The 25,437-nt window shown below is 50.6% G+C and overlaps 1 protein-coding gene across 1 annotated transcript; it reads left to right on the top strand.

The window, feature by feature from the left end:
• Nucleotides 1-798: 798 nt before the first annotated feature.
• Slc37a2 (solute carrier family 37 member 2) lies at nt 799-24,139 on the top strand. The gene is made up of 18 exons (XM_057767566.1): nt 799-1,122; nt 13,334-13,415; nt 13,781-13,874; nt 13,989-14,067; nt 15,318-15,453; nt 15,662-15,738; nt 16,446-16,612; nt 17,098-17,135; nt 17,346-17,498; nt 17,809-17,899; nt 19,266-19,328; nt 19,681-19,766; nt 20,374-20,422; nt 20,600-20,673; nt 20,916-20,994; nt 21,119-21,216; nt 21,423-21,487; nt 23,137-24,139. The coding sequence occupies exons 1-18, from the start codon at nt 1,064-1,066 to the stop codon at nt 23,150-23,152; spliced, it is 1,506 nt and encodes a 501-aa protein (XP_057623549.1). The 5' UTR covers nt 799-1,063; the 3' UTR covers nt 23,153-24,139.
• Nucleotides 24,140-25,437: the final 1,298 nt, after the last annotated feature.

The following is a 25,437-nucleotide window of genomic DNA, read 5'->3' as shown; positions in this document are numbered from 1 at the left end:
TTTGCTTACCCTCTTTCTGCTCTGTACCAGGGCTGACTAGCCAAGTCTATTATCCTGAGTCCTCCCCTGTTTGGTGGAGTTGTTGCTGCAACCTCCCTGACCTTGCTCTGAGGACTGGGCACTCCTAGGAGTTAGGGGTGGGTGGGGTTAGGGCTGAAACCCATTTGCACAGCCGCATTCCTATTAACAAGTTTACTTTTCAGGCGAATACTCCCCTTTCCCCCTTCTTTCTCTTTCCCTTCTCGTTATTTCGCCCTGGGTTTCCTATACAGGAATCTCACAATAGCGTCATTTTATAGGTGGAAATGCACCCTGGTATCTTCAAACTAGAGGCAGGCATTTTTATGAGCACTAAAGACCCTTCCTTGTAGCTCTTCACTGCCCTCTGGCTGCTTGCCTCTAAAGGGGAGATTGGAGTGCTCGTAACATCGTTACTGGGGACAGAACCTATCTAGTGTAGGTTTGGGAAGGCTCCCCTCTGGCTTAGTAAGCAGTTTGGAATCTGAGCAGGCAGGACCAGAACTTGAAAGATGGGTTTAGGGCTAAGTACTTTTCCTCCCTGGGACTCTTCAGAACTCCGGGTGAGTGATAGCACTCAGATCACTGGTTCCACTGCACTAGCTCGCACAGAGTGCCTCGTTTGCACTGTATCACGGCACAGCACCACTCAAAACAAGTAGGACTGCAGAGACAGGACGTCACACAGAGTTGATGACTTGTAAGATTGCTGTTTTCAGTTCCCCCTCCCTCTTGAGTACTGAAACGGAAAAGCACAGACCAGAAAGGGGAGCCCCAGGAAACTCAAACAATCGGTCTCTGACACGGAGAAAAAGTTCGAGAAAACAGATGGTAGTGCACAGAAAACAGTTGCTAGCGAATTTTGAGAGATTGCCGGGATTGGCCGTAGGCGCTACCCAGAGGACAGGGAGGTCAGGTGCAAGGGGCGGGGACCCTGGCTGGGGCGGGCCAGCCGGCGGGGCATTTAAACAACAGTCGACCGTGGCGGGGACTCGCGCCGGCTCTGTGCCCTCCGTCCTCCCAGCTCTGGTACCGGCCACGCAAGATGCGGTCTTCCTTGGCTCCGGGTGTCTGGTTTCTTCGTGCCTTCTCTAGGGACAGCTGGTGAGCAGGGCTGGAGAGGGAGGCTGCCGGGACGTTCAGAGACGCACTCAGGCGGGCGGCTGATGTCTCTGCTTGTCTCTGGCTGGGGTGGGGGAGGAGTTCTAGCTCTTTCAAGCCCGGGCTCCTTCAGTGGCGCAGGCAAGGACGGTTAGTAACAAAGATCTGTTAATTCCACATCAGCCCAGACTAATGTATGACCCTGGTGAAGAACAGGCTGCCTAAGAGTCTTCATCCTTCCGGTTTGTCACCCGCATCTGCAAACACAGGCACACAGGCGGGTACCTGTAGAGTACCTCCAACTCTTAATGTAGCACTTAGGGGATCTGGATTTGCCTGTGGGAAACCGAGGCCAGGGAGTGTAGAAGAGAAAGGTGGCCAGGGATCTTTGGTCCCATTTTAGTTTATTTTATTGATTGGATTAGGTAACCGAAGCCAGAAATCACTGGTTCTGGGAGCCTGCCTGGGGGCACCGTTCCAGTCTCAGGGATGCCCAGCTAGGGTAGGTCTCTGGGAGTAGAGCTGCAGCCCCCCCAACACTGGGTAGTCACCCTTAAAAGCGTGAGCTGGCTTTCACAGCACTGTCCTCAAGACCACAAGGTCACCCATCTGCTGGGAGAAAAGGTTTTGGCCACTCTCTGTCAGAGCAATGTGCTTGGCCTGCGGAGGGCGAGGGGAAGAGCAGCGACTGGGGGGCTAAAAATATTTTGTTGGTTGCCATTGTTTATAAACTATAAAACTTAACACAGATTGGGCAGATGCTTAGAGTGTGATCCATTTGGCCTGGTTTTAAAGGTGTTTGGTTTCCAGCCCTCTCAGTCAGGCTAATCATCACATACAATATCCCTTAGATGGTTTATCCGGTCCTTTCTAAATTTGGAACTATTAAACAGTTTTGTGTTTTCAGAAAGATATAAAACGACTCTGATAAGGACTTTAGCATGAGCCTGGGTTAGAGAGTCCACCTCCCTCCCATCATAATGAAGGAACAAGAAGATGTCATAATTGGCAGGACAGAGAATTGAAAGACAGGAGTGGATGTGGATAGCAGCTATGGTTGCACAATGTGAATATGCTTGCCGCTTCTGACTTTAAATTTAAAGGTGATTGAAATAACTTTTTTTCTGTGTATATTTTACCATAGTTTTTAAAAGCATAGTACAAATAAACTCGTTTAGACATTAAGACTCGATGCCATTTCACTAGCGAATGTATTTTACAAGACTTATCTGGTTAGCTACCACTTCAGAGAATAAAATAGTTCAGTGTCAAGGGAAACTAAAATCAGGATAAATAACAAACAAGATGCAGATAGCCTGGAGAGTGGCCTCTCCTCGACACTGTGTTTTCTCTAGAGACTCCATTTCAGCTTTTTTAATATCTAAAAATTTTTGATCATACAATAAAGTAGATCTCCTTAGATTTAATCTCATTGTTTGCCCATGTACAGCAAAAGCATTAATTAACCAGGTAGGTCATGCTAAATTTGTGTTGCTAGAAGTTTTCATAAGGAGCCTTTAAAAAATAATTTAATGTGTGTGTGTGTGTGTAGTTTTCCTTTAGTAGGTGGTGCATGTGTGTCCCCGTGGAAGTTAGAGGCCAACCTCAGGTGTCCTTCAGAAGGCAGCCCACCTTATTCTTTGAGACAGGGTTTCTCACTGGGACCCAGAACTTGACACTCAGCTCCACGGAGCTCTAGGTAGCTCTCACCTGTCTCTGCCTTCCCGCCCTGGAAGCACAGACTCAGCCACCACTGTGCCAGGCCTTTAATGTGGGCACTGGGGATAACGCTCAGTTTCTGCAGCAAGCACCTTGCTGACTGAGCCTTGCTCCAGTCTCCGACAGGTAGTCCAGCACTGTTGGGTTTTCATAGTCATTTACTATTTATTGTCTTGAGATGCCAAGAACTGTCTTTATCACGTTTTACCTGCTGTATCTATAAATTTGGGCAGATCCTTCTTTTACTGAATCCCCTAAATATCCTAAGACTTTTAGACCCAAAAAACCAAGCAACTTTCTTCTACCTGTGAAGACCAGGAATTCAGAAAACCATTTCCTTGGGTATTGACTCCACACAGTAAGCCTCAGTTCCTTCTAAGGGTCTAATATAGTTACTATTACATATCCATCCTTGTTGAAGACAGTATCCAGTCAAGGCCTTAATTACATAACCAGCTCTTCTAAATCTGTTCTTATTAAAAAGAAAAAAGAGATTCTTATGGCAGCTTTACAAATAGCCACATTGCCCTGGAAAACAAGAAGACTCGGAGTTTCTACATTTCGGTTTACAAAAATACAATACCTATTAAATTGCTGTGGGTTATGGATCACTTAAGAGGAAAGAAAAAGGTCTTCCTTCTATGGGTGTCCTGAAAATGGAGAGCTAGAATAACATTTCAAGCATAAGCGACGGTCACAGCAGTTCACTTACGCCTGTGCTATTAGTGCTGGTCCTTCACATCTTGGCTTAGCAATCCCTGCAATTCAGCTTCTCCAGAAAGAAGTCTCCTGACCATTCACTACTGTGTACTTAAAGTTGTCCAAGTGGGACTATCAGAAGAGTAAGCGTTCAACTTATAAAAACAAACAAACACAATTTTTAGAGAGGAAAAAACCTTAAGAGAGATACAACACAAAAATTCTGAGTTGGGGGACCCGGGCAGCACAAACATGCAGGCAAACACCCTCATACACATAATACAGAAATAATATCAAATGATAGCATTTTATCTCTATGTTTAATGTAGACAAAACTGCTTATCTCTTCAGATTTCCCCCACGATTCTAACACTAACTGATGATATTGGTATGGTGAGCCTTGCTAGTCTCAGCGCTTCTCTTTCTAAAACGTCAAAGACCAAATCTAGGTGGTTTCCCAGGAACCTGATTTTCAGAGTTCTGTGAGACAAGTCATCAAACCTGAGCCTGCTTTGCAAGATCTTAACACACTAACTGCTTCTTTTTGGACTTCTTCTGGAACCTACTACAGTCCCAGGCAAACCACACTCCCCTCCACAAAGCCTTATAACTATGCAGCTCTACCACTGAGCTGCTCCTTAACCCTATGAGGGTGAATCATGGTGAAGAGTCTGTCCTATGTCAGCCTCTCAGCACAGGAATGCGCACAGTACAGCCTTCTACACACACACCACTTGTGCACTGTCTGTTAAAAACAAGATCTCTAGCACACACTGGCCTTGAACCACCTACGCAGCCAAGGATGACCTTGAATTTCTAATCCTCCTGCCTCCCCCCTTCTTAGAGCCGTGATCACATCCGCCTGTATTCCACCACTTGTGGTTTACGTGGTACTAGGGACGAAGCCCAGGGCCCTGTGCATGCTAGGCAAGCACTCTTCCAACTGAACTAAACCCTCGGTCCCACTTGCACACTTCCTGAAGTGCGACTCTAGCTGCCATAGTCTCCAAAATTCTAACAACTCTAAGTGGTCTAGGAATCCTTTTACCACTGTGTGCTGTGAGTTTCTGACTTTTGGGGGCCTCTGTTTTCTCACCAGTAGAAGCTAGGAGGTTCCAGATGGAATGTCTGACAGTTCAGGTAAATACGCTCAGCTTCTGCGGCTGATGGAGGATCTTCAATAGGTGCTCTCTTCCATCTTTCCTGAAAAGTGTGAGTTTAGGTGCTCCCCCATGACCCTAAGTATAGTTCTGCTATGAAGATGTTACACAAAAGTCTGGGGCTCGCAGAAAAAATGAAGACGTCACCCCACCTTCTTGGAATTAATGGTAGATCTGGAGAGGTGCTGTGGACACAGCAGTCATCAATCTTTTTTTTTTTTTTTTACTTTGTTCTATTCATTTGTTTGTTTGTGTAACCCTAAGGATGGAACCCAGGCCCTCGTGTATGCCAGGCAAATGCTCTGCTACCGAGCTACATGCCCACTCCTGAGTTAGCAATGTTAGAAGTAGTGCTGCATGCACCGAGTGTCAAAGGGTGATGGTTTAAATGGTCTGTGTCTTTTAGAGGTCAGTTGAATTGATTTTGAAGAAAACTACCTCCTGGAGTATGTCTGATACATGACGTTTTCGAGATTAGAGGTAGACATTGCTTGGCACGCAGGACGCATGCAACCGTGGTGGTTCTCTCTGTCTCATCTGTTATTGAGGATCACAACAGATGGGTGTTAACACATGCACATTTCCTGTGCTAAACAAAACATGAGTCGAGATGGAGACTACAGGATAAGGGCGTACAGTGTGAAAGAATATTAGAAGTGAACTCTGTCACACACAACTTTCACACTGCCCTGAGGAGAGCATCGACAGAGACTGAAGGTAGCAGCAGGCAGTCTTGAGCCCTTCACCCGAGAAATAAGGAGAGCAGCAAAGCCTACTCATAAGGCTGCCACAGCGTTCACATGGAGAGATTTGAGTGGGGGCTCGGCTTGTATTCAGCCCGGAAGCTTAACCATTGACTGTCATTCTGCAAGCTTTCTGTAGGTACTACTTTGTACTGGGTAATATTAATTTGTCTTTTTTTTTTTTTTAATGAAAGGTTAGTTCTCCCACGGGACATACTGGTAAACGGAGACACTGAAAAGCGTGTGGCTTGTCAAGCATTGTGCTGCTGGCAGATGACTGTACTGGAGTTGATTCTGGGTTCATCCGACTCCCAAGCCTTTGGTCTTTTCCCCCGTACTCCTGATGATCATGTGGGTGGAAAATAAAACCCACACTGTCATTTGGCTTTAGACAAATCAATCTCTATCAGGCTACCTTTCCTTAACTATACAAGGAAAATGACAACCCTCATATCTCAGGGCATTGAGATTAAATGAGAAGTTTGATTTTTTTACATTTACTTAGTTCTTTTTGAAAAAAATATTTTTAGCCGGGGTGGTGGTGGCACACACTTTGATCCCAGCACTCTGGAAGCAGAGGCAAGCAGATCTCTGTGAGTTAGAGGTCAGCCTGGTCTACAAAGTGAGTTCCAGGAATACCAGTGCTCTTACACAGAGAAACCCTGGGGGAGAGGGGTAGTGTAAAAAAAAAAAGTTTAACTGAAATTATCACTTTCCCTCCCTCCAACCCCTCCCATGCCCCCCCAAGTTGATAGCATCTTTATCTTTACTATGTGTATGCAAATGGAATACTTTTTAAAGCACTCAGTGAATTGGGCAGCCTCTGTCTGCGGACTGGCTGTGTGGTACTCCAGCCAGGAGGAGCATATCTTGCAAGAACCCAGAGCCTGGAGTGGGGTTGTGAGCAGGTGGCACCAGGCGTGTGGAGGCCGACAGAGTCTCTGGAGTTTCCATCCAGTGGGTGTTACTCCATCCCCTGTCAGGACTGAGCAGACAGCCAGTTCGTGGTGTTCCTGAGCCACCAAACCCCCAGAAGGTCCGTAGCCCTGGGCCTGCCTGGTGTTGATGTCTGCACGGGCATCTTTCCAGAGAGATGACTGTGGCCAGGGCGTACAGGGCTGGGTGAGGAGGAGAAACTCACTCGGGACCTGGAGGAGGGAGCCTGGTGACAGAGCAGCTGGATGAGCGGGAATGGGTGTGGAGGAGATAGCTTTGGCAGGAGCAGGAGCGAAGCTCGATTCCCACACTGTTTGTGTTTGCCCCATTCCTTCATCTTCTTCCCCTGGGAGCTGGACAAGGAAAGGGCTGGCAGACGGCTCTGTGCTGTGGAGTTGGTGAGGAAGAGAGAGCAGAAAAATCTTCAAGCACACACTGAGGGCTGCTACCTGTGTATTTGTTAGTCCTTGTGAGGATCTTGCGTGGTCGTTTACTCTTTTATTTTAACAATAACACTGAGCTTTGAGAGGTTAAACAAGTTGCTCCAAAGCAACAGTAAGTTAGCAGAACCAGAAATGAAGGCTCAGCTTCTTTTGGCTTAGGTCTGATGTCCTTTTCCCTATTCTGTAGCCAGAGGGCCGAAATCAGATCTGAGTCCCAGATGGTTCCTGTCCTTCGTCTTATTTTCCTGGCTCCTGACAAGAGGTGCTCGATAAGGGCAGCAGAAGGAACTGCTTAGGGAGAGCTGTGAGGGCTAGAGCCGCGTGCCCTGAAAAGGAGTGATCCCCGGAATGCTGGAGTCTAACCCCCTTCCTGTGTCGTGCCCCCCCCCCCACGCACGTGAGCCTGAGGCCCATCCCCCGCGTCTTTATTAGTGCAGCTCACAGCAGCTGCTTTCTGGGCTTCCCCTTTTCTCCCTGGTGTTTCCTCTTTCCCTCCTTAAAGGACATAGCCGCGTGCCCAACCCCCACCGCTCCGAATGTTGCCAGTCTGCTCAAGCTGTGAGGAACGGTTGAGGAGGCGGCTTGGAGTTGTCTGTGTAGCTGGGTGGAGACCTTTCTCAGTCAAGCTAGCCAGGGCTCAGTGAGGTCAGAGTCAGGCAGTCCCAAAGAAACACCAGCACAAAGCATAAAAGCTGCCTTGGGTCTGCAAACGGCTCCGCGAATGCCATGCTTCTAGTCCCGTTCTAGCTGGGATTGAATGCTGGATCAGAGAGATCCAGGGGACCAAAGACTGGACCCCAAGATCCTTCCCAGACAAAAAACAACTGTCTAGTAACCACAGGAAGTCAGAACATTCCAGATGAAATTTATGGTTAAGGCGATAATCTTTTTTTCTTTTTGGAAAAAAGGAATATATATTTGAGAAGAAAGCCAACTAGGGGAGAGCCCCGAGTGCTCAGAAAGAGTGAATGGGCGGGGCTAGAAGCTACAGCACAAGGTGTCCACTTAGGCCAGCTGGAAGGTTGTGAAGGGAGCAAGTTTGCGGGCTTTAGAAGAGCTGGCCAAATAGGGGTAGAGCCCTGAAGCCAGACCCCACCGCCAGCTGACTGTCACTAAGTTGGTGTGTGTGGTGTAGGCGTTGGTGTCGCCGCTCCTCTAACCTCTAGCTTAGGAGTACTCAGGAGACAGCTAGGGTGAGGCTAAAGCCAGGCCTCCTGGGGGTCCTGGAAGGATGTGACCCTCAGCACAGCCCCATCTCTGTTGTGAGCGCAACCATTGTTCAGAAGAGTGGTGCATTCACCTGTTAGCCAGCAGAGCCCTAAGTCATTTCCATCTCTCAGAGCAGTACCTCAGACCCAGAGGAGGAGGACAAGAGGCATGGGATTCCATGGGTCTGCTCCCTGTCCCATGAAAGCTTTCTCCAGCCTGGCCTGACCCTGCTCACTCTTGTACACTGCAGGCACGACACAGGACTCTGCCCTTGGGCATCTGTTCTTGCCTGGCCCTTCCCCTCTAGGACATCTCCCAGTACTGACGGAGGGCTTGATGGAGCGTGAGGGTGGCACCGTCCTCATTGACCCTGATCTGGTTATTATTGTACTCAGCCCTCTCTCCTCTCCAGAACTACTGTCCCCAGAACAGGCACACCCAAGAACAGGTCACCAGGTTCATTTCCTCAGGGAGAGTGCCAAGGTCACCCGCAGCCACCTCCTGGTGTTGATCTTCGGGGCTGTCCCGGGTTGAAGCAGGGGTGGTGATCGAAGCCCCGTCTTTCTAAGTCATGGTGGTCGGGGCTGTCAGAGAAGTAGCTATGGAGCAAAGGAGGAGGCAGGGAGCAGTGAGGAGAGAGGAGAGGGGCCGTTTCCACCTCTCCTGAGTTCAGAGGCTGCTCTTGGGGTCTTGTTGGCGTGTGGTGATGGCAAGGAGAATAATTAATTAAGGGTGGTGTTTGTTTATTATCTCCTGCTACTGTGGGACACCTTGTTCTCTGTTCCTAGCCCAGAATCACTCTTAGTGCAAAGTCTTAATGAAGTTGATAAAGCTATTATCAAGGTCCTGGGAAAGAATTGGGTTGTCAGCTAACAGTTAAGAGATAGCTGGTCCCACTCTATCTGATTTGGTTATTCAGTAACCACTGTCTGGTGGTAGAGGAGGTGGGACTCTAAGAAGTGCCGCGCCCCCCCACACACACAAAAAAGCCTTAGAAGGTCATGGGGCAGCTACCCCCACATGGAGTGGTCTATGTTCCTTGGCCCCTGGCCTGCTTGCCCTGCCCAGTTCTACACCAGGACGGCCATCTCCTGCCTCGTGACTCTGCAAGTCTTGTCCCTGCGTCCCCTGTGGGGCTTCTTGGTTGCGAGGGAAGGAGTTATGAGAAGTGAAACCTTCAGGTCCTGCCCTGCCCAGAGTCCTCAGCTGTCTGGCCTGTGAATGAGCTTGAGTTCTGCAGCCTCAAGTCTAGCTCCAACCTTAAACCTCCAGTTTCTGGGCCTCTTTGAATGACAGCACCTGGGGCCCTTTCATGAATACCTGAAAGGAGCCTGGCTAGTAGGAGGCCTGGCTCCAAGTAGGCTGGGGCCCAGTCAGTGTTGTGACTTGGAGCTTAACCTTCCACCCTCTGGAGGCCAGGCAGGAAGTCCCAGAGAAGACCAGTGTCGGGCTAACACCAGGCAACACAGCCGAGGAACCCTGACTCTCAAAGGTCCTGTCCTTCCTGCTGAATTAGGGGTCCGGTTATTTTGTTGGAGGTTGGGATATAGGCTGGGCAGGTTTGAAAATAAAAATCACAGATCAGATGCCAGTGTGGACTGGTTGATCTCCTGTCTGCCCCCCAGAAGACCTCAGCTACCCAGCTTCCCTGTATGGTTGCAAATTCTCTTCCTAAACAAGGCAGGACATAAGCAATCCCAGGTTTTTGTGTCTTAGGAGACCCAGGTAGGTATCCTAGAGAGGTAGGGAGGAGGGACTGATGGCCTCCTAAGTTCTGTCAGGCAAATAAAGGCCCAGAAATCCCCTTGTAATAATAGCGAGAGCTGCCTCTAGTCCTTCCTGCTCTTCTTCATGAGCTAATCTAAAACAGCATCAGCCATTTTTAAGCATCCTCTGGGAGTCAGGAATGCTGTAAGATCTGTAGTGAACATCTGTCAGCAGTTCCGGGAACAAGGTGGAAGAAGTACTTCTCAGAGGAGTAAACAGGTTTGGGGAAGAGAGCTATCTTTGCCTGGTTCTAAGTCCTTACTTTTTGTCCCTATAGACATGAGCTTGAAATCAAGGGCATCTTGTGAGGCTGACAGGATGGGAAGGCACGGGCTGGCACCATCTTGAGGTGAGGAAGCCCACATGGGGCTTCGCCCTGGCTTCACCTGGCTCATGTCCACAGCACCACTGCCTAGGGAAGCCCAGCCCTTCTGATGGCTTTGCATCCTCCTCAAGAGAGAGCCCAAACTTGACTTCTTGGTACACAGGGCCCTACCTGGCCTAGGCCGTTCCTCATTCAGCCACTTGTCCTCCGCTTGACTCGGTCCCCCCTTCCAGATATCTGAAGCCATGCGGTGTTCCCAAGGCGGCACTGTTATTTCACTCCTCTGCGCCTTCCCCAGTGTTTGCTCCCTGGCACATCCCCCTGCCCAGCCCTGGTTGACTTAGCCATCTCCTGCATGATTTTGAAACCACAGCTCCTTTGCCTGACACCGCTTCCATCTCAATGGTTTCGTGTCCGCCTGTACTCCCTTGTCACACAAGGCTTCCTGCTTTTATGGCACGGTCCCTCCTCTCTGTCTGTTTCCCCCACTAACCCATGAAGTTCAGAAAGCAGGATCTTCCTTCCCATTTCTCTTGCATTTGTCAGTTCCCTGGTGTGGTGCCTGTGACGTGGTAGGCGCTTGGATGGATGCAAAAGCAGTCTTGTTTTCTTCTAAGAACATCAGGGTGTTAGGTTTGGGCATGGATATGTCTCTTCTCTGCAATGGCTTTTCCTACCCATGCTCGGGAGGGATGAAACGCTGGATGAAAGAGGCATTGAGCAGAAAAGGATGAACACCTGGGAACTCAGATGGGATAAAGTCAGAGAAAGATGGGCAGGGGAAAGTAGTGTGGACACTGGGGTCGAGGTGAAAGGGGAAGGATTCAGACAGCTGGTTTGTTCCTCTAGTTCCTCGTTGGTTCTGTTCATCTCATGAGTGTCTACTGAGGTGCAGCCTTACTCTCCAGGTGTTGTAGGAGGCCACTTGTTCATTTTCCAGCCACCCAGACTCCAGAAATAATCACACAGAAACCATATTATTTGCAACACTGTTTGGCCTGTTAGCTCTAGCTTCTTATTGACGAGCTCTTATTAATTTAACCCATTTCCATTAATCTGTGTATTACCATGAGTAAAGTTCCAGCATCTGTCTCCAGCGGGGCTACATGGCTTCTCTTTGACTCTGTCTTCTTCCTCCCAGCATTCAGTGTAGCTTTTCCCACCTAGCTAAGTTCTGCCTTGCTATAGGTCAAAGCAGTTTCTTTATTCACTAACCAATAAAAGCAACACATAGACAGAAGGACCTCCCACACCACCCAGGTAACAGTAGGGTCTGTTATTGAGCAGCCATCACTGCTGGGCTCTCAGGGGAAACAGTGGGACTTGAGTTCCCAAAGGTTGTTCAGAACCAGAAAGGATCTGATATGTTGTGACTGTGGCCACACATCCTGGCAAGGACCCCAGCACCTCTGTGTGGTCAGTCAAGATAGTAGTCACAGAAGCTGAGCTGTGTGGCTTAAAGGTGAAAGCACAGGTACCCAGGGACTCGGATGAGAGTGAGCGAGTTAGGGCTGATATTACCATCACGTACAATCGAAGAAGCCAGAAGCAGAAGACTAACCAGGTGAGTGAGTGGGAGATGTCACTCAGTGCTGTCTGCTTTTCCCTGGATTAGGCAACAGCCCAGTTAACTATAGGCTTGAAGTTCCCATCCATCCATTGCTCTTTGCCTAGGCTAGCTGAGTCTCTCTAACAGAGAATTCTAGAAATCCCTGAACTAGGAATCAGCTATATGTGTGTGTATAACATATATATAATATGCTATATTTTATATATATGTATATATATGTATATATATATAATTGGTAGACCTGGAAAATTTCAGTGTCATCAAGCTTTTTGATGTCAGTCACTGTGTCAGGCAGGCATTTGGGGTAACCTTGGCTTCCTTGGTCCCTAGAAGACCTCTGTGATTGATACAGGTGTCTCAGAAACAAGTAACCAAGGAGGTGCTTTGAGATTAGGTCTCATTATGTAGCTCAGGCTGGCCTCAGATTCCCAATCCTCCTGCCTCAGCCTCCTGAGTGCTATCACAACAGGTGTGCACCACCATCCAAGGTTTCAAAGAAAAAATACAGAGCCATGGAAAGAATAGAAACTGACATCTTGGTAGGAAGCTAAAGTCCAGGGCGAAGTGAGGCAGGATTTGGCAGCTCAAGTCAATTAAGGTTTTGCAGAAACACCTTTTGTTTCACAAGCGGTGGCCCTCATTGCTTAATTACATGCTTGGGGGAAGTGAGTTTAGAGTCTGGGGACAGATTACCAGATAGGGCAGGGTGAACATCCAAGTGTCTGCCCTAGGTTCATGAAGCCAAGGGAGAGGAGGGCTCCAGGGCCTGATCGCCCTTCTCCCCAGCCCTTCTCTTTAGTGAGCAGAGGCATGAGTCTTCTCCTAACGTCTGACATTTTCTTCCAGGTTAGTTTGTTGGTTGGTGGGCTAGAACTCAGGGCCTCGAGCATACTAATCATGTGTTCTGCCACTGAGCTGTCCCCTCAGCCCCCCATTCTGAGGTCTAGTTTTTCCATATACCTTCTGGTTCCTGGTTGCTGAGTCAACTCAGCTGATGCCTTGCTGGGGAAACAGTGACTCAGGAGTGCCCTGCAGGATCCTCCCTAAGCCCCACAGGAGGTACAGCGGCTATGGCGCGGTGGAAACTTGGAGCAACTCTTGATTAGACTGCTCTTTCCATCTGGACAGCACATGAGCTAAGAAGTAGGTCCGGGGAGGTCACATGGGGTGTGTGAGCCACAGAGGAAGCCATCACCTTTCTGTGGAGCGGAACTGACCATGAGCCAGGGACCATGAGGGAGAGGACTCAGTCATTGTCACCAGCTGTCCCAGCTGAGCCATTTCTTCCCATAGTCTGGACCAAGTCTGCTAAGCACAATGGAAATTGGACCTCACTCTGTAGAAAGACCCCTCTCCCCTTTAACTCTACGCCATGCCCATCATTTCAGATGTTTAGAAAATGACTCAATTCCCTGTGGCCATAGTTGCTCCACATATCCAGACACAGAGACAGCCTTGCTGCAATAAGACCCTAGAAGGGCTAAGGGTTGGAAAGAAGGGGGCTGGTTTGCTCGTAGACTCTCCTGACCTTTGCCCTGGGAGCTTGGGTCTAGAAGAGAGCCTGAAGGTAAACCGTTGGTGCTAAGGCCTTGAAGGAGCGGTGGCTGGGCCTCTGCAGACTGTGCTGCCCCTCTCTCCTCCAGGTTCCGTGGCTTCATCCTGCTGCTCACCTTTCTCGTCTACGTCTGTTATCACATGTCCAGAAAGCCCATCAGCATTGTTAAGGTGAGGCTGGCTGGTAAGGGCGAGCATCTGCAGGGCCTGCCAGATACCCACTGTTGGTGGTTCTTTCCTACAATCCTCCTGCAATGTTTTCCTACACACCCCCCTTTTCACCTTCCAGACAGCAGCATTGTTGGGGGGGGGCGGAGGCTGAGAAGGCAGAGGTCTTAGGCTCTGTGGATTCCATTCACAGGTGTCTTCTGGCCACCTACCCCTGCTGGAGGATGTGCCGGTGGGAGGGAACATGGACTGTGGTGGGAGAAGCAGTGCTGCTTGGGACTGAATAGCAGGTTGCTTGCCTCTCTCTGGGCTGAGTGGGCTCCAGGGAACAATGTGATCCTTGACCAATGTGTGCCATTGCCTTCCAGAGCCGCCTGCACCAGAACTGCTCAGCGCTGGTGAGACCTGAAAATGACACCCACGATCCCAACGATACCACCTGGTGCAGCTGGAGTCCATTTGGTAAGAACCGGGTACATGGCTGCTCTCTACTCCCCAATCCCTCCTGGAGAAAGAAAGGGGCTCCTGTGGGGTCAGCCACCCAGCCAATTTTTTGTCTTTCCCATCTGCTTTCAGACAAAGATGACTACACGGAGTTACTGGGAGCTGTGGACAACGCCTTCCTAGTGGCTTATGCCATTGGCATGTTTATTAGGTAAGAGAAAGGCAGAGACTGTGCCCATTTGGGGGTGGGGGTGGGGTAGATGCTTCCTGACTGCTGCTTCTCCTGACTGACCTGGGGCAGGAAATCTGATAGTACCTAGGTGTGGGCATGAAGCCAAGGCCCCACCCAGGCCATTAGCCCATGGCCAGCCTCCTTCCTTCACTGTGGTCAACACAGTGTCCCTTCACCTGCTGCTGGTGGACAGGAAGCATCGGTGGGTATGGACCAGGGTCCTCTAAGCCCTGGACATGCAGATTCCAAAGGAGAGCCTACCCAGTGCTGTCTAAGTCACACAGCCAGTGTGGGTCTCACCCAGCAGCAGAGCTTGCTGTCAGAAATCACAGATGGACAAGGCAGGATGTGACCTCTGCAGAGTTCATGGCCTGGTAGAAAGACCCTTATCTCAGCAGCTGATTGAAAATGGTTGAAGGCTGGGTAATCAGGCAGTGCACTGGGATTGAAGACAGGAGTTTAGGGAAGGCATCACAGGTGAGCTCTGAAGTGTGAAGAGCAGCGGACATGGCCGTGGGGAAGGATACTCTGGCTGGAGGCGCCAGTGAACACCTACCAGTAGGGAACAGCTTGGAGTGCAGGCAGAACCTTCACAGGGTTACCCGAAGGGGAACTTCGAGGGACGCAATAGCAGGAGACAGGGCTATTCGCAAAGGTCATTTGCAGAGGGCCTGCTCCAGGCTATGGAAAGGGAGAACCAAGGGAGGAGTTTACCTAGGTGTGAGGGAGAAGCTGCGGTGGACAAGATAGGTTATATATAGCAAGGTTATAAGCTCTCACCGCCTAAAGAGCTGAACGTCTGGACTGCTGATGTTTCAGAGGCCTCTTTGATGAAAGGAGAAAGGAGAATTTAGAATTTAGAGTGTTGAGCTTCCATTGCTTTAGGGAAGTCCGAGTCATGGTACCCGAAAGGCAATCTGAATATGACACTAAACCATGAAGGGACATGTGGGAACCGAAACCAAACAGCAGGGGATGTGCTGAAAAAATAAATAAATAAAAGGCTTGATCAACCAGCAGGGAGGGACATGGCAGCAGAATTGTCAAAGGAGTGTCAGATAAAGCAGAGGAGCCTTGAAAGTGAGGTCTGGGGTCGGTCTTGGAATGCAGTAGGACACAGGTCATCACTGCTCACCACGGCCACAGTGGCTTCGGCAACATGGGTAGGAGAGGGAGGTGGTAGAGTGGACATACCGTTAACCTGGAGCTCACCCCTGTCTTTTCTCCAGTGGAATCTTTGGGGAGCGGCTGCCCCTCCGTTACTACCTCTCAGCTGGAATGGTGCTCAGCGGCCTGTTCACCTCCCTCTTTGGTCTGGGGTACTTCTGGGATATCCACATGCTCTGGTACTTTGTGCTTATCCAGGTATGAGTCTGTCTTGCACTCGAGTCTTTGTCTCCCTCAAAGAGAGAGCCCTTGAGGTCCCTGGCCATCCCCAGGTCAGAGCAGAGAGGGACGTGGTCTCCTTGCTTCAGTCCCAGGCTGCTGCTGTCTTCCCGCTCCTCAGTCACGACACTGAGTTTCCTCCACTCAGGATGGCTGAGCTCACTCTTACCTTCCCTGTCTTCTACAGGTCTGCAATGGGCTTGTTCAGACCACAGGCTGGCCATCTGTGGTGACCTGTGTCGGCAACTGGTTTGGAAAGGGAAAGTAAGTGTGATGAGGGGGTGGGAAGGACCCGGGGGTACAGGGGAGGTGTCTGGAGTACTTTCAGGAGAAAATATTAGAAAACGTGTCTTCTTGCCGGGTCTCACCCACTGAGAAGAAACATCTCTGGGGCTAAAGGGCAGTGCTATTTTCCTCATCTTTAGGATTTAACCCATAGAGCAGACATGTTTCTCCTAACAGGTTTATTTCAATTTTTTGATTAAAGGTAAAATTTTTGGACTGGCTTTTGTGTAAGGTTGCCTGTTTTTACCTTCAGCACTGCTGGTCTGAGCTGTTCAGTTCTTTGCTATGGGGGCTGCCCGCACACACTGTTTTTGCAGTGTGCAAAACTAGATTCCAGTAGCAAAACTCAAGCAAGGGCATTGAAAATCTCCAGATATTTCCAGATGTCCCCTGTGGGATAGAATCACCCCCAGTTGAAGACTCCTGTTTAGGGTGACATTGATAGGGGTCAAAAAGAAGAATGAAAGGTTCATGACTTCCCCGTGCTCAGAGTTCCCGTCTGTGCTTGCCGGGGAGCTGGCTAATGCACCGGCTCTCAGCCAGAAGCTTTCTCTGCACTGTCCTTGGGGTCTCTGAGAATCTCAGTTGTGCACACATCCTGGAGGCTAGAGGCAGCCAGTCTTCTGGGCTTGGCTGGGCGGGGTATTTTCCCCCATTTTTATCCCCTTTTCTCCCCTTTTCCGCAGGCGGGGATTTATCATGGGCATCTGGAACTCCCACACGTCTGTGGGTAACATCCTGGGCTCCCTGATCGCCGGAGTCTGGGTGAACCAGCAGTGGGGCCTGTCATTCATCGTGCCTGGCGTTATCACCGCTGCCATGGGCATCATCACTTTCCTCTTTCTTATTGAATGTGAGTGGACACCCATGCTCTAACGTACGTTTGTGGGAGAAAGCAGACGTTCTGTGAGCGTTGCTGTTCGGGGTATTGGGTAATGAGCTCTGTGACACTGAACTGCCCTTTCCATCTGTAAAGTGAAAAAGTACTTGCTCCCAAGGATTTCTGAAGAGAGGGACATAGTAGTTTAAATGTTTTGCCTCTAGTGGGTGCTCGCTCTGCTGAAGGGTTGTGCCTCTTACATTCAGACGGCTACGGTTTTTTTCCCCATTCTCTGACAGCCCTGAGTTGGCAAGGCCAGGTGTATCGCCACCAGGTCAAGAGCAGTCATAACAGTTCCTAGAAGAGGCAGGCTGACCTAGGAAGCCTGCTCCCTTAATGCTGGGGCCCATGCAGGGCATGTAGGGATAACTCTACATTAGTTTAGACCCATCGTAAAGTGAAGGGGCTAAACTATTGGCAAGTTCTCAGAAAGGTATTTGTCCTTCTACCTCCCCCAGATCCAGAAGACGTGGACTGCACCCCTCCTCAGCACCATGTGAGTAGATCATTCCAGCCCTAGCCCTGCCCTCCTCACAAGAACTGGCCATGGGAGGGCCCACAACCTGGTGGGCCTGCCAGCCCAAGAGAGAAACATACACCTCCCCCAGGATGGGCGCCCCCTACCTCTCACCTGGACTGTCTTTCCCCATTAGAGAAGGTTGGTAAGTGGCCCTGCCCACAAGGAGGGATCTTTTTCTTTGCTCAGGATGACCAGGAGAAGGAACGGGACAACCCTGAGGATCCTGTGAATGGTCCCTATTCCTGTAGGGAGAGTAATGTGGACATTGCCGCCAGCTCTTTCAAGGAGCCGGGCTCCGAGCCTGCAGCCATCAGTTTTCTGGGGGCACTCAAAATTCCGGTGAGATGTTTGTGGGATGAAGGGAGGAGGGTCTCTCTAGAGTTTCCATTAGCTATCGGGATAGGGTAGCGTCGAGAATTTCTGTACAGACTGTAGGATGGTCCCTTGGGAAGGGCAGTATAGGAGGGCTGTCTTGACATGGCATGAAGCAGTAGGCACATTGCTGCTGTTAGGATGGGGGTGTATATTTGGGATTACTTTGTATGGGAGTGATGACAGTCATGGGGTAGTGCTGTACACCGGTGGGACCTCCACTGGACTGGGGATCTCTCAAGCACCTTTTCATTGTGTCCTCTCTTGTGCTGCCCAGGGTGTGATCGAGTTCTCGCTATGTCTGCTCTTTGCCAAGTTAGTCAGTTACACCTTCCTCTACTGGCTGCCCTTGTACATCTTCAATGTGGGTGAGTCCCAGGGGAAGAAGAGCTGAGAAACAGGGTCTCTGCCGGGGCAAAGAGGACACCATGCCCGAGTTTGACTCTTGACTTTGGTAAACAACCTAAGCAAAGCTGGGCCTCTCTTCGGTTGGGAGATTTGCTTGCTTATTTCAGTAAGTAGGATGCTGAGCCCCAGGCACTGTCTCCAGGCACTGGCCCCCTGGGAGCTGAGTTGGACCTTAGGAGCACAAAGTTCTGTCCTGCAACCCTCTTTTCTCCAGCCTGAGGGTGGGGGGGGGGGCTGCTTGGCCCAAAGGTGGGTGGAGTCTGCCTGGAACTCCTCCACCTCAAGGAAGAGGCTGTGTGGGGCCATCTTACTCCACGGCCTCCAAGGCTCTTCTTCCAGGGGCCTTCATGAGAGTGATGTCTTTGTACTGTAGTCTTCTGGACTACTTTGGGGAACCTGCCGCCATGCAATGGGCACTCTCCAGTGCCACCACCCAAGGACATAAGGATGGACGAGGTCACTGTGGTGGCTGGAAGGGCTGTTTGCTCTCCACCTGCTCAGTCTCTGCTTTCCACTGATGGGGGGTAACACACCAAAAAGCAGCATGTTCCACTTTCCTGACCCCCAGGATTCTGAGGGCTCCACCCCTTACCCAGGACCTTTCGCCCAGGGCTGTTTTATCCTTTCTCAACCCTGAAAAGGAACAATGGCTGTCCTGCCCCACACACATTGACTTTGAATGGGAGACCAGGAAACCACTGGGATTAGTCACCTCCAGATCTTGAACTGTAGCTTGCCCCATAGCTCTACATGGGGGCCCCTCTCTCTGATACCGGCAGAGTAGGAGGGCAGTTTTGTAGGCATTGTGACCCTTTGTTTGGTGGCTTTGATGCTGACTTCAGAGTATGAATCAGCCTCGAGGGTGGAGTTACCAGTCAAGCTTCTAAATGTTCCCTTTTCTAAACCCAAGGTCCCCATGTTCCCGCCGCCAGTCTCTTCCTGTGGCTGTGGGCATTAGCATATTCCTGTGGCTCTGCCTAGGAAGAGCCCTTATGGAACTTGCTTCTAGGTCAAGAGTGGGTCAAAGAAATGGCTGGCTGGGCCAAAGCTCAGTCAGAACCTTACACTCCAGGAGAAAGAGCTGGAGGCACAACAGGATTGGTACCTTGCTCTGAAAGGTCTAGGCCAGAAGAGGGTATTGTGGGACTCAGAGCCTGAAGGAGTATATCCCAAGGTACTGCAAACTCACACTGTGGCCCTGGCCAATCACTTGGTCATGGGTCCTCAGCTTCTTCTTTGGGCTGAACCAGTGTCCCACAGAGACTCTTCCAGCTACTCCGAGCCTCCCTGAGCATCTGATCATGTTTTTTTGTGTGTTTTCCATAGCTCACTTTAGTGCCAAGGAGGCTGGGGACCTATCCACACTCTTTGACGCTGGTGGCATCATAGGTGAGGCCCTGTCCTTTTGTTCTGGCAGGCTGTCTTTCCTGCTTGTTCCTATGCAGAGGTGCAGAAAGAAGGGACAGCAGGCTATGATCTGGGCAGTGGATCCAGAGAAGAAAGACCTCCTGGTGTATTCTCATTTTTGCTCCTGCAAGGCGGGTGGGGGCGGGACATGACTAAGAAAGGCGGTCTTCGTGCTTTGGTTTCCTGGAGTGATGGGTGCAGGGGAAGGCTGCAGAGAGAGATGGTCTTTCTTGAGGCCAGGCCAGCATGTGACAGGGTGATGGGAAAATTGGGCAGCAGACGAGGAGCAGCGTGGCTGTGTCAGGGACAGTGTGTGAGTGAGCATGTGTTCCAGGTGGCATCATGGCGGGGCTCATCAGTGACTACACGAATGGCAGGGCCACCACTTGCTGCATCATGCTCATCTTGGCTGCTCCCATGGTACGTGTATAATCTCAACGCGCATGTGCGTGTGATCAGATATCTGGGGCCTCATGCCTGTGTGTCCGTCTCCACGTTGGCATGCATAGCTGTCTCTTTGTACATGCGTGCGCGTGTTTCCTGGGTGCATGTGGAGAAAGAGAAGTGAGAGCCAGTGGAGGACCAGGCCCTGTGAAAGGAGGGGTATCAGGTGCTGCATGTTTTGATCAAGGAATAATAAAGGGATCGAGGAAAGACACCAGAGAAGACTTTGGGGGGAAGGGGAAATTATAGAGCCATACCCGGTGGTACATGCCTGTAGTCCCAGTGCTTGGGAGGTCGAGGCAGGAGAATCAGGAGTTCAAGGTCTTCCTCAGCTACGGAGTGAGTTTCAGGACAGCCTGTGTTGGATGACACGCATCTCGAAACAAACAAACAAAAAAATAAAAAAGAAATTCGAGATGACCATGGTTAGACCATCCATGTCTGGGACAAAGACTTGAGAAGACTGGATGTATGTGGCGGGAAGAACAAGTGGTATGTGGCCTTCCAGAGCAGACAGCTATTGCAGACTCTGGTCTAGCTCAGCGAGAGAAAACTGGCTTCAACTGTCTCCTTCCTATTTCAGATGTTCTTGTACAACTACATTGGCCAGAATGGAATAGCCAGCTCCATAGGTGAGGAGGAGCTGTGAACCCCACACAGTCACTAGAGAGGCTCTGCCCCGGGAGCTCCATGAAGTGGGTGCTGGGTCAAGGCCAGGGAGTGTGACACACTGTGACACACTTGCTCTGGACACACTGTGTGCACACAGTCCCTCATCTCTAAGAGTGCCGTCTCTGCTATCTTCCCAGTGATGCTGATTATCTGTGGGGTCCTGGTCAATGGCCCTTATGCACTGATCACCACAGCGGTCTCTGCTGACCTGGTGAGTGGGCTACTGCTGGCTATCAGGCTGGTCTGAGGGCTTGGTCAGGGGCTCTGTCTACAAGTTCAGTTCCCCTTCTCCCTTTCCTGTCTGTTGTGCTACAGAACCCCCCACGGGCTCTTTCCTTTCAACCCCAGACCCCCATCATTACCTTCCTCGTTAGCTTTCTCCCAGCGCTACCTTTACCCGGAGGTTCTGCTCAGCTTGGGTTCCGCTCATCTCACCCTACTCTGTCTCCCCAGGGCACACACGAGAGCCTGAAGGGTAACGCCAAGGCCCTGTCCACGGTCACAGCCATCATCGACGGGACCGGCTCCATAGGTTTGTTCCGGGTTTGGGCTCCTGGCAATTGAACCCCTGCCTTGACTTGGGTGGACCCCTAGGTGCCTTGCCAACGGTGGTCAGGGGAGGTATGAATCCTGTTTCATGAGTCTGTCCTGTACAGGTGCGGCTCTGGGGCCCCTGCTGGCCGGGCTGATTTCCCCCACAGGTTGGAACAATGTCTTCTACATGCTCATCTCTGCTGACATCCTGGCTTGCTTGGTAAGCGTTCTTGGGGCACATAGATGGCCACTGGGGAATGCTTTATGTCTACAGACTGGAACTTTGGCATAAAACACGAGGGCTTCTAAGACGGTGAGCAGATGGCAGCTGCCCTTTGCTTGGAATGTCTTCCTGTGGGGAGCGCTGTTTTCCTTAGCAGGGCCCAGATCACAGTGTCTTCTCCCTCTGCTTTGCACGCCCCACAGCTCCTCTGCAGGTTGGTGTACAAAGAGATCCTGGCCTGGAAGGCATCCTGGAGCAGAAGCAGTGGGTGAGTTCCCTGACAGTGGAAGCCCTGCTCCTAACCTCACTTCTGGGACTCCACCCAGTGCTCAGTTACTCGATACTCATTTGTGCTGGTCCATTCTGGGCCTCAGGAACCCCGAAGCAGCTCCTGCCCCTTGATGTGCTACTGGACCCCCATCCCACCCCAGACCTGCTAACCTTTCCTCTGTTGTCCCTGTGTGTCTCCGTAGCTCTAGTCTGGTCCTAACCCACGCACGATAGTATTTTCCTCAAGTCCTATGAGTTTGTGAGTATTCTCCTCCACTCTGACTAATACGCCATCAGAATGGTGGCTGCATGTGGATCCTGTCCTCTCCTGTGTGTGATTCCCCTGCCCCAGCTTTCTCTGTTTCCTTGGGAGTAATACCTGGAGATTCAAGCCAGTCAGAGCATGGTGCTTGGGAAGTGTTTCTCAGGGGATCTGAGTCGCTATAGAGGGCTTTGGACACACCCGTAGGGCAAAGCGGGCAGAGATAGAGAATCCTTTGAACCAAGGCTGAGGAGCAGATGCCTCCTAAATGTCAGAAATCAAAGTCACCTGCCCCCTCTGCCTGGGGTGTGTGGACAAAGGCAACTATGAAATCAAAGCCTCTGGAACAAATTGCAATCAGAGTGGCTAAGTCCGGCGTAGTTTCTGCCTGGTGTCTGGTGGTGGTAGACATGGAAGGTTCATAGGTCAGTGATTGAATCAGTGGCTGGCAAGAGGCTGGTGTGCTGGTGACTGGGCAACTGTCCCTGGGGCCTTTCTGGGTTCCTAAGAAGGAGTTGGCCAAGCCTGGACCTGGGCTGGATGGTATACATGAAGAGCCACCCCCTGGGGCCTTGGTAACCGTATACAGTGTCTGGGAAAGTACTTCCACTTCAAGAGGCATCATACAGGAGAAAGCTGGAAGCAGTACTAAAAGTGGAGGGATTCAGGGATCTGTCCTGCTGTGCCTGCCCTGGAGGAGGGGAATGGGACTGGATAGTGTGATTTATCTCTGTTCACCTACATCCTCCGGGCAAGGCTTGAAGGGAGCCTGGGAGAGGCAGAAAAGCAGAAAGGGAGGGGGGAAATGTGGTGACCTGGATTGGAGGCCCGCCTTGGGCACTGTAGCTCACCTCTCGGCTACCTTGAGAGGCAGACGTTCTCATTTGAAGTGAGGAGCCAGTCCTGCCAGAACCTGAAACTGAAGCCAGGTTTGTGGGGATAGTTGGCCTTTCTGGGCACCGCAGCTCTCCCAGGCTGGTTCTTTCTGGAAGGTCATTAAGAAATGGACAGTGATTTACGGGTGCAGGGAGTGCTCGAGGCTGAGAACCTGAAGTCCCTGGACATTCTTGGTTTCTCTGCACACTCACCTCTAAGACCTTGGCGGACTCCTCGTTCTCTGCATCGCTGAACATAATGGGGATGTTTCCCTCAAATGCCTGCTAGAGTTGTCCTGAGGTTCTTAGAGAAGGTGGCCCGTGTGGTTTGATGCTTTGTAAAGTGGCCGCATGTGGCAGAAACACTTTATTTTCCATACTATCCTGGCTTGTTAGAGCCTGCCCACGAAGTTAAAGGGAACCCTAATTACGGCCAGTGCACATGAAAGGCAGAAGCTTATTAAACTGCAGCTTACTTTCTCTTTCATCTCATCTCTCCTGTTCATGCAGATATAAACAAATATGAGGCCTCGATTGGAAGAGCAGCATGGAGGGTACCCAAAGTGCTCCCTATGAGCAAGAGAATGGAAACGTCCATCACAAGGTGAGGCAAAGCCTCCTGATCCAATCAGTTCAGCCCAAACCCACCCTGCCACTGAGGGTACAGAAGACTTTGGGAAGGGACTGCCGAGCACCCAGCATGGGAAAATGGAAGACTCTAAGGCCTGAGCTCTGGGAGCTGCAATCAGAAGGGATGGGGCTGAAAGCAGAAGGGAAGACCTGTTCAGACTCTTTCTTGTTTGAATTCCAAGCCAGGACCAAGGCCTGGAAAAGGTGCCTTATCTCCTTCCATGTTAAATTATAATCTCTGTAATTGATCTCTACCTATGGGGGCCTCTCACCTTGTTTCAAAGGTGCTGGGCCTCTCTGTCCCTTTGCCCATCAACTGGTCTTGATGTATTTCCCCAAGTAAGACCCTCTTCTCTGTCCCCCACTGATCCTGTTGGTAACGCAGCCACTCTGAAGCATTAGCACTGCTCTCGCAGAGCCAAGGCCAGAGTGGAGCAAGGGGGCTGCCATGAGTACTGAATGGAGGGGAACTCACTCTTGGCTCCTGAGCATCCCATCCTCAGAGTCCAGTACCTCACCCTGAAGCTGCCTCAGTGGATGAAGACATTGGGATCAGTGCTGTGAAGACTAAGGGCGTTGGGCACAACCGAAAATGCCAGTGTGTGTTAAGCACTGGGTGCCCACCGCATGGCAGCTCTCCTGTAGGGATGAACAGGACAGTGGATACGAGAATGACTCAACACTGAGCATAGGCAGGACATTTAGCAAGAAACGAATGTGACACTTGACTCAGCCAAGTGGCCGCTACAGAGCAGCTGCCTGGAGCCATCTTGCAGCCACCCTCTTGCCCAGTGTTCTGATGCCCGTGCTCCTTCCACTCTGAGTCCTGGATCATGACATGCCAGGCTGACTCCTGGCATTTCCGCCCGACCTCTAAGCTGCCCATCAGTGCCAATACAGATTTGTTTTTGCCAATCGTGCCTGTGCTTATCCTTGGTGGGGCCTGGCATAGCAGCGTCGTGGGGCTCATGTGGTGCAGTGAAGAGGCATCACAGGACCAGAGAGATTGGTATTCTGGGGCTGCTGTGACAGTAGCCATTCCCAGAGGGCATACTCGTGACATTGATAACACGTGCAACACAGCAGGAGTCTAGAGCCCCCCAAAGATACAAGCATTGCATTTACTAGAAGGCTGTGTTGGTCAGTGTGTTAAAGTATAAAGCTCATATGCCCGATCCTCACTTTGATTCTGCAGGGAGCAATCAGCCAGGAACCTCTTATATTCAAGACCTGGTAAGGGGCAGGGGCCGACACATGGTATTTTGCTCAGTATTCACACAATCTTTCTATAAAGAATTTTAATGCTATATAGAAGGTGCAAACTTAAGGCGAAGCCATGTTACTCCTAAACACCACTAGATGGTGACACCATCCCATGGTAGAGTCTTGGGTGGGCAGGTGGTGCCATTATGTTTCAGAGAAGGCAGCCTGTGCACTTTTGACTTCCAGACTCCTCCCCACCATTCCTTGAAGGTCAGTGCCACAAGAGGGATGCTTGGAGGTCTTGCTCCTCCCAGCCTCATTATTTACTACTATCTGTTTCCTCATCTAGAACAGGAATAACATTGGACCATAGCACTGATGTGAAGGGAGATAGTGCTGATCTATCTCGCTGCCCTTAACACAGAACAGGAAAATATAAACAACACAAGCCAAAAAGTTGAGGGCTACACCAGTCGTCAGTCCAGACCTGATGGACAGCCCATAGGGGTGAGCCTGGTAGCTTCAACGGGGCAGCTTCTGAAGGAAGAATTCATGGGCTTTGTTTGACAAGGCAGTGAGAGGTGGAAGGCAGTGGATGCTCACGTGAATCTTGTCAAGCCTTCCTAGGTGAGGCATGAGGAGCCGGGCCTGAACAAACATGCACTCTAGGCAGACAAGAGAGACATTAGAAAGCATCAGAAGATTTGTGGGAGCCCAGAGCAGGGCCTCGGAAATGAGGGCTTAGGCTGCAGGTATATGCTGGGGGAAATCGCAAAGGTTGGAGGACACCCCCTCCCCAGATGTACCCTTTCGCACTCACTTGCCAGGCCAGGTTCTCTGCAACCCCTTCCAGCCGCCCATCCAGGTTCTGGGCACAGTCTGTTCACCAGAGGCTCAGTACCTGTCTTCTCTCAGGCCTCTGCACTCACACGGGGCTAATGCAGGAACATTACGTTAATTAGTTATTCGTTTAATTTA

The sequence above is a fragment of the Chionomys nivalis genome, chromosome 4, assembly GCF_950005125.1.
Source record: "Chionomys nivalis chromosome 4, mChiNiv1.1, whole genome shotgun sequence".
Classification (NCBI taxonomy): Eukaryota; Metazoa; Chordata; class Mammalia; order Rodentia; family Cricetidae; genus Chionomys; species Chionomys nivalis.
Note: the sequence above shows the minus strand (reverse complement) of the source record. Positions and strands in the feature narration are given on the sequence as shown.

Bases quoted from the DNA above. Each gene is read 5' to 3' on its own strand.
- Slc37a2 (XM_057767566.1), top strand. From the start codon at position 1,064: ATGCGGTCTTCCTTGGCTCCGGGTGTCTGGTTTCTTCGTGCCTTCTCT. The intron at 13,875-13,988 runs GTAAGAACCGGG...ATCTGCTTTCAG, and splicing joins GTGCAGCTGGAGTCCATTTG to ACAAAGATGACTACACGGAG. The intron at 14,068-15,317 runs GTAAGAGAAAGG...TCTTTTCTCCAG, and splicing joins GCCATTGGCATGTTTATTAG to TGGAATCTTTGGGGAGCGGC.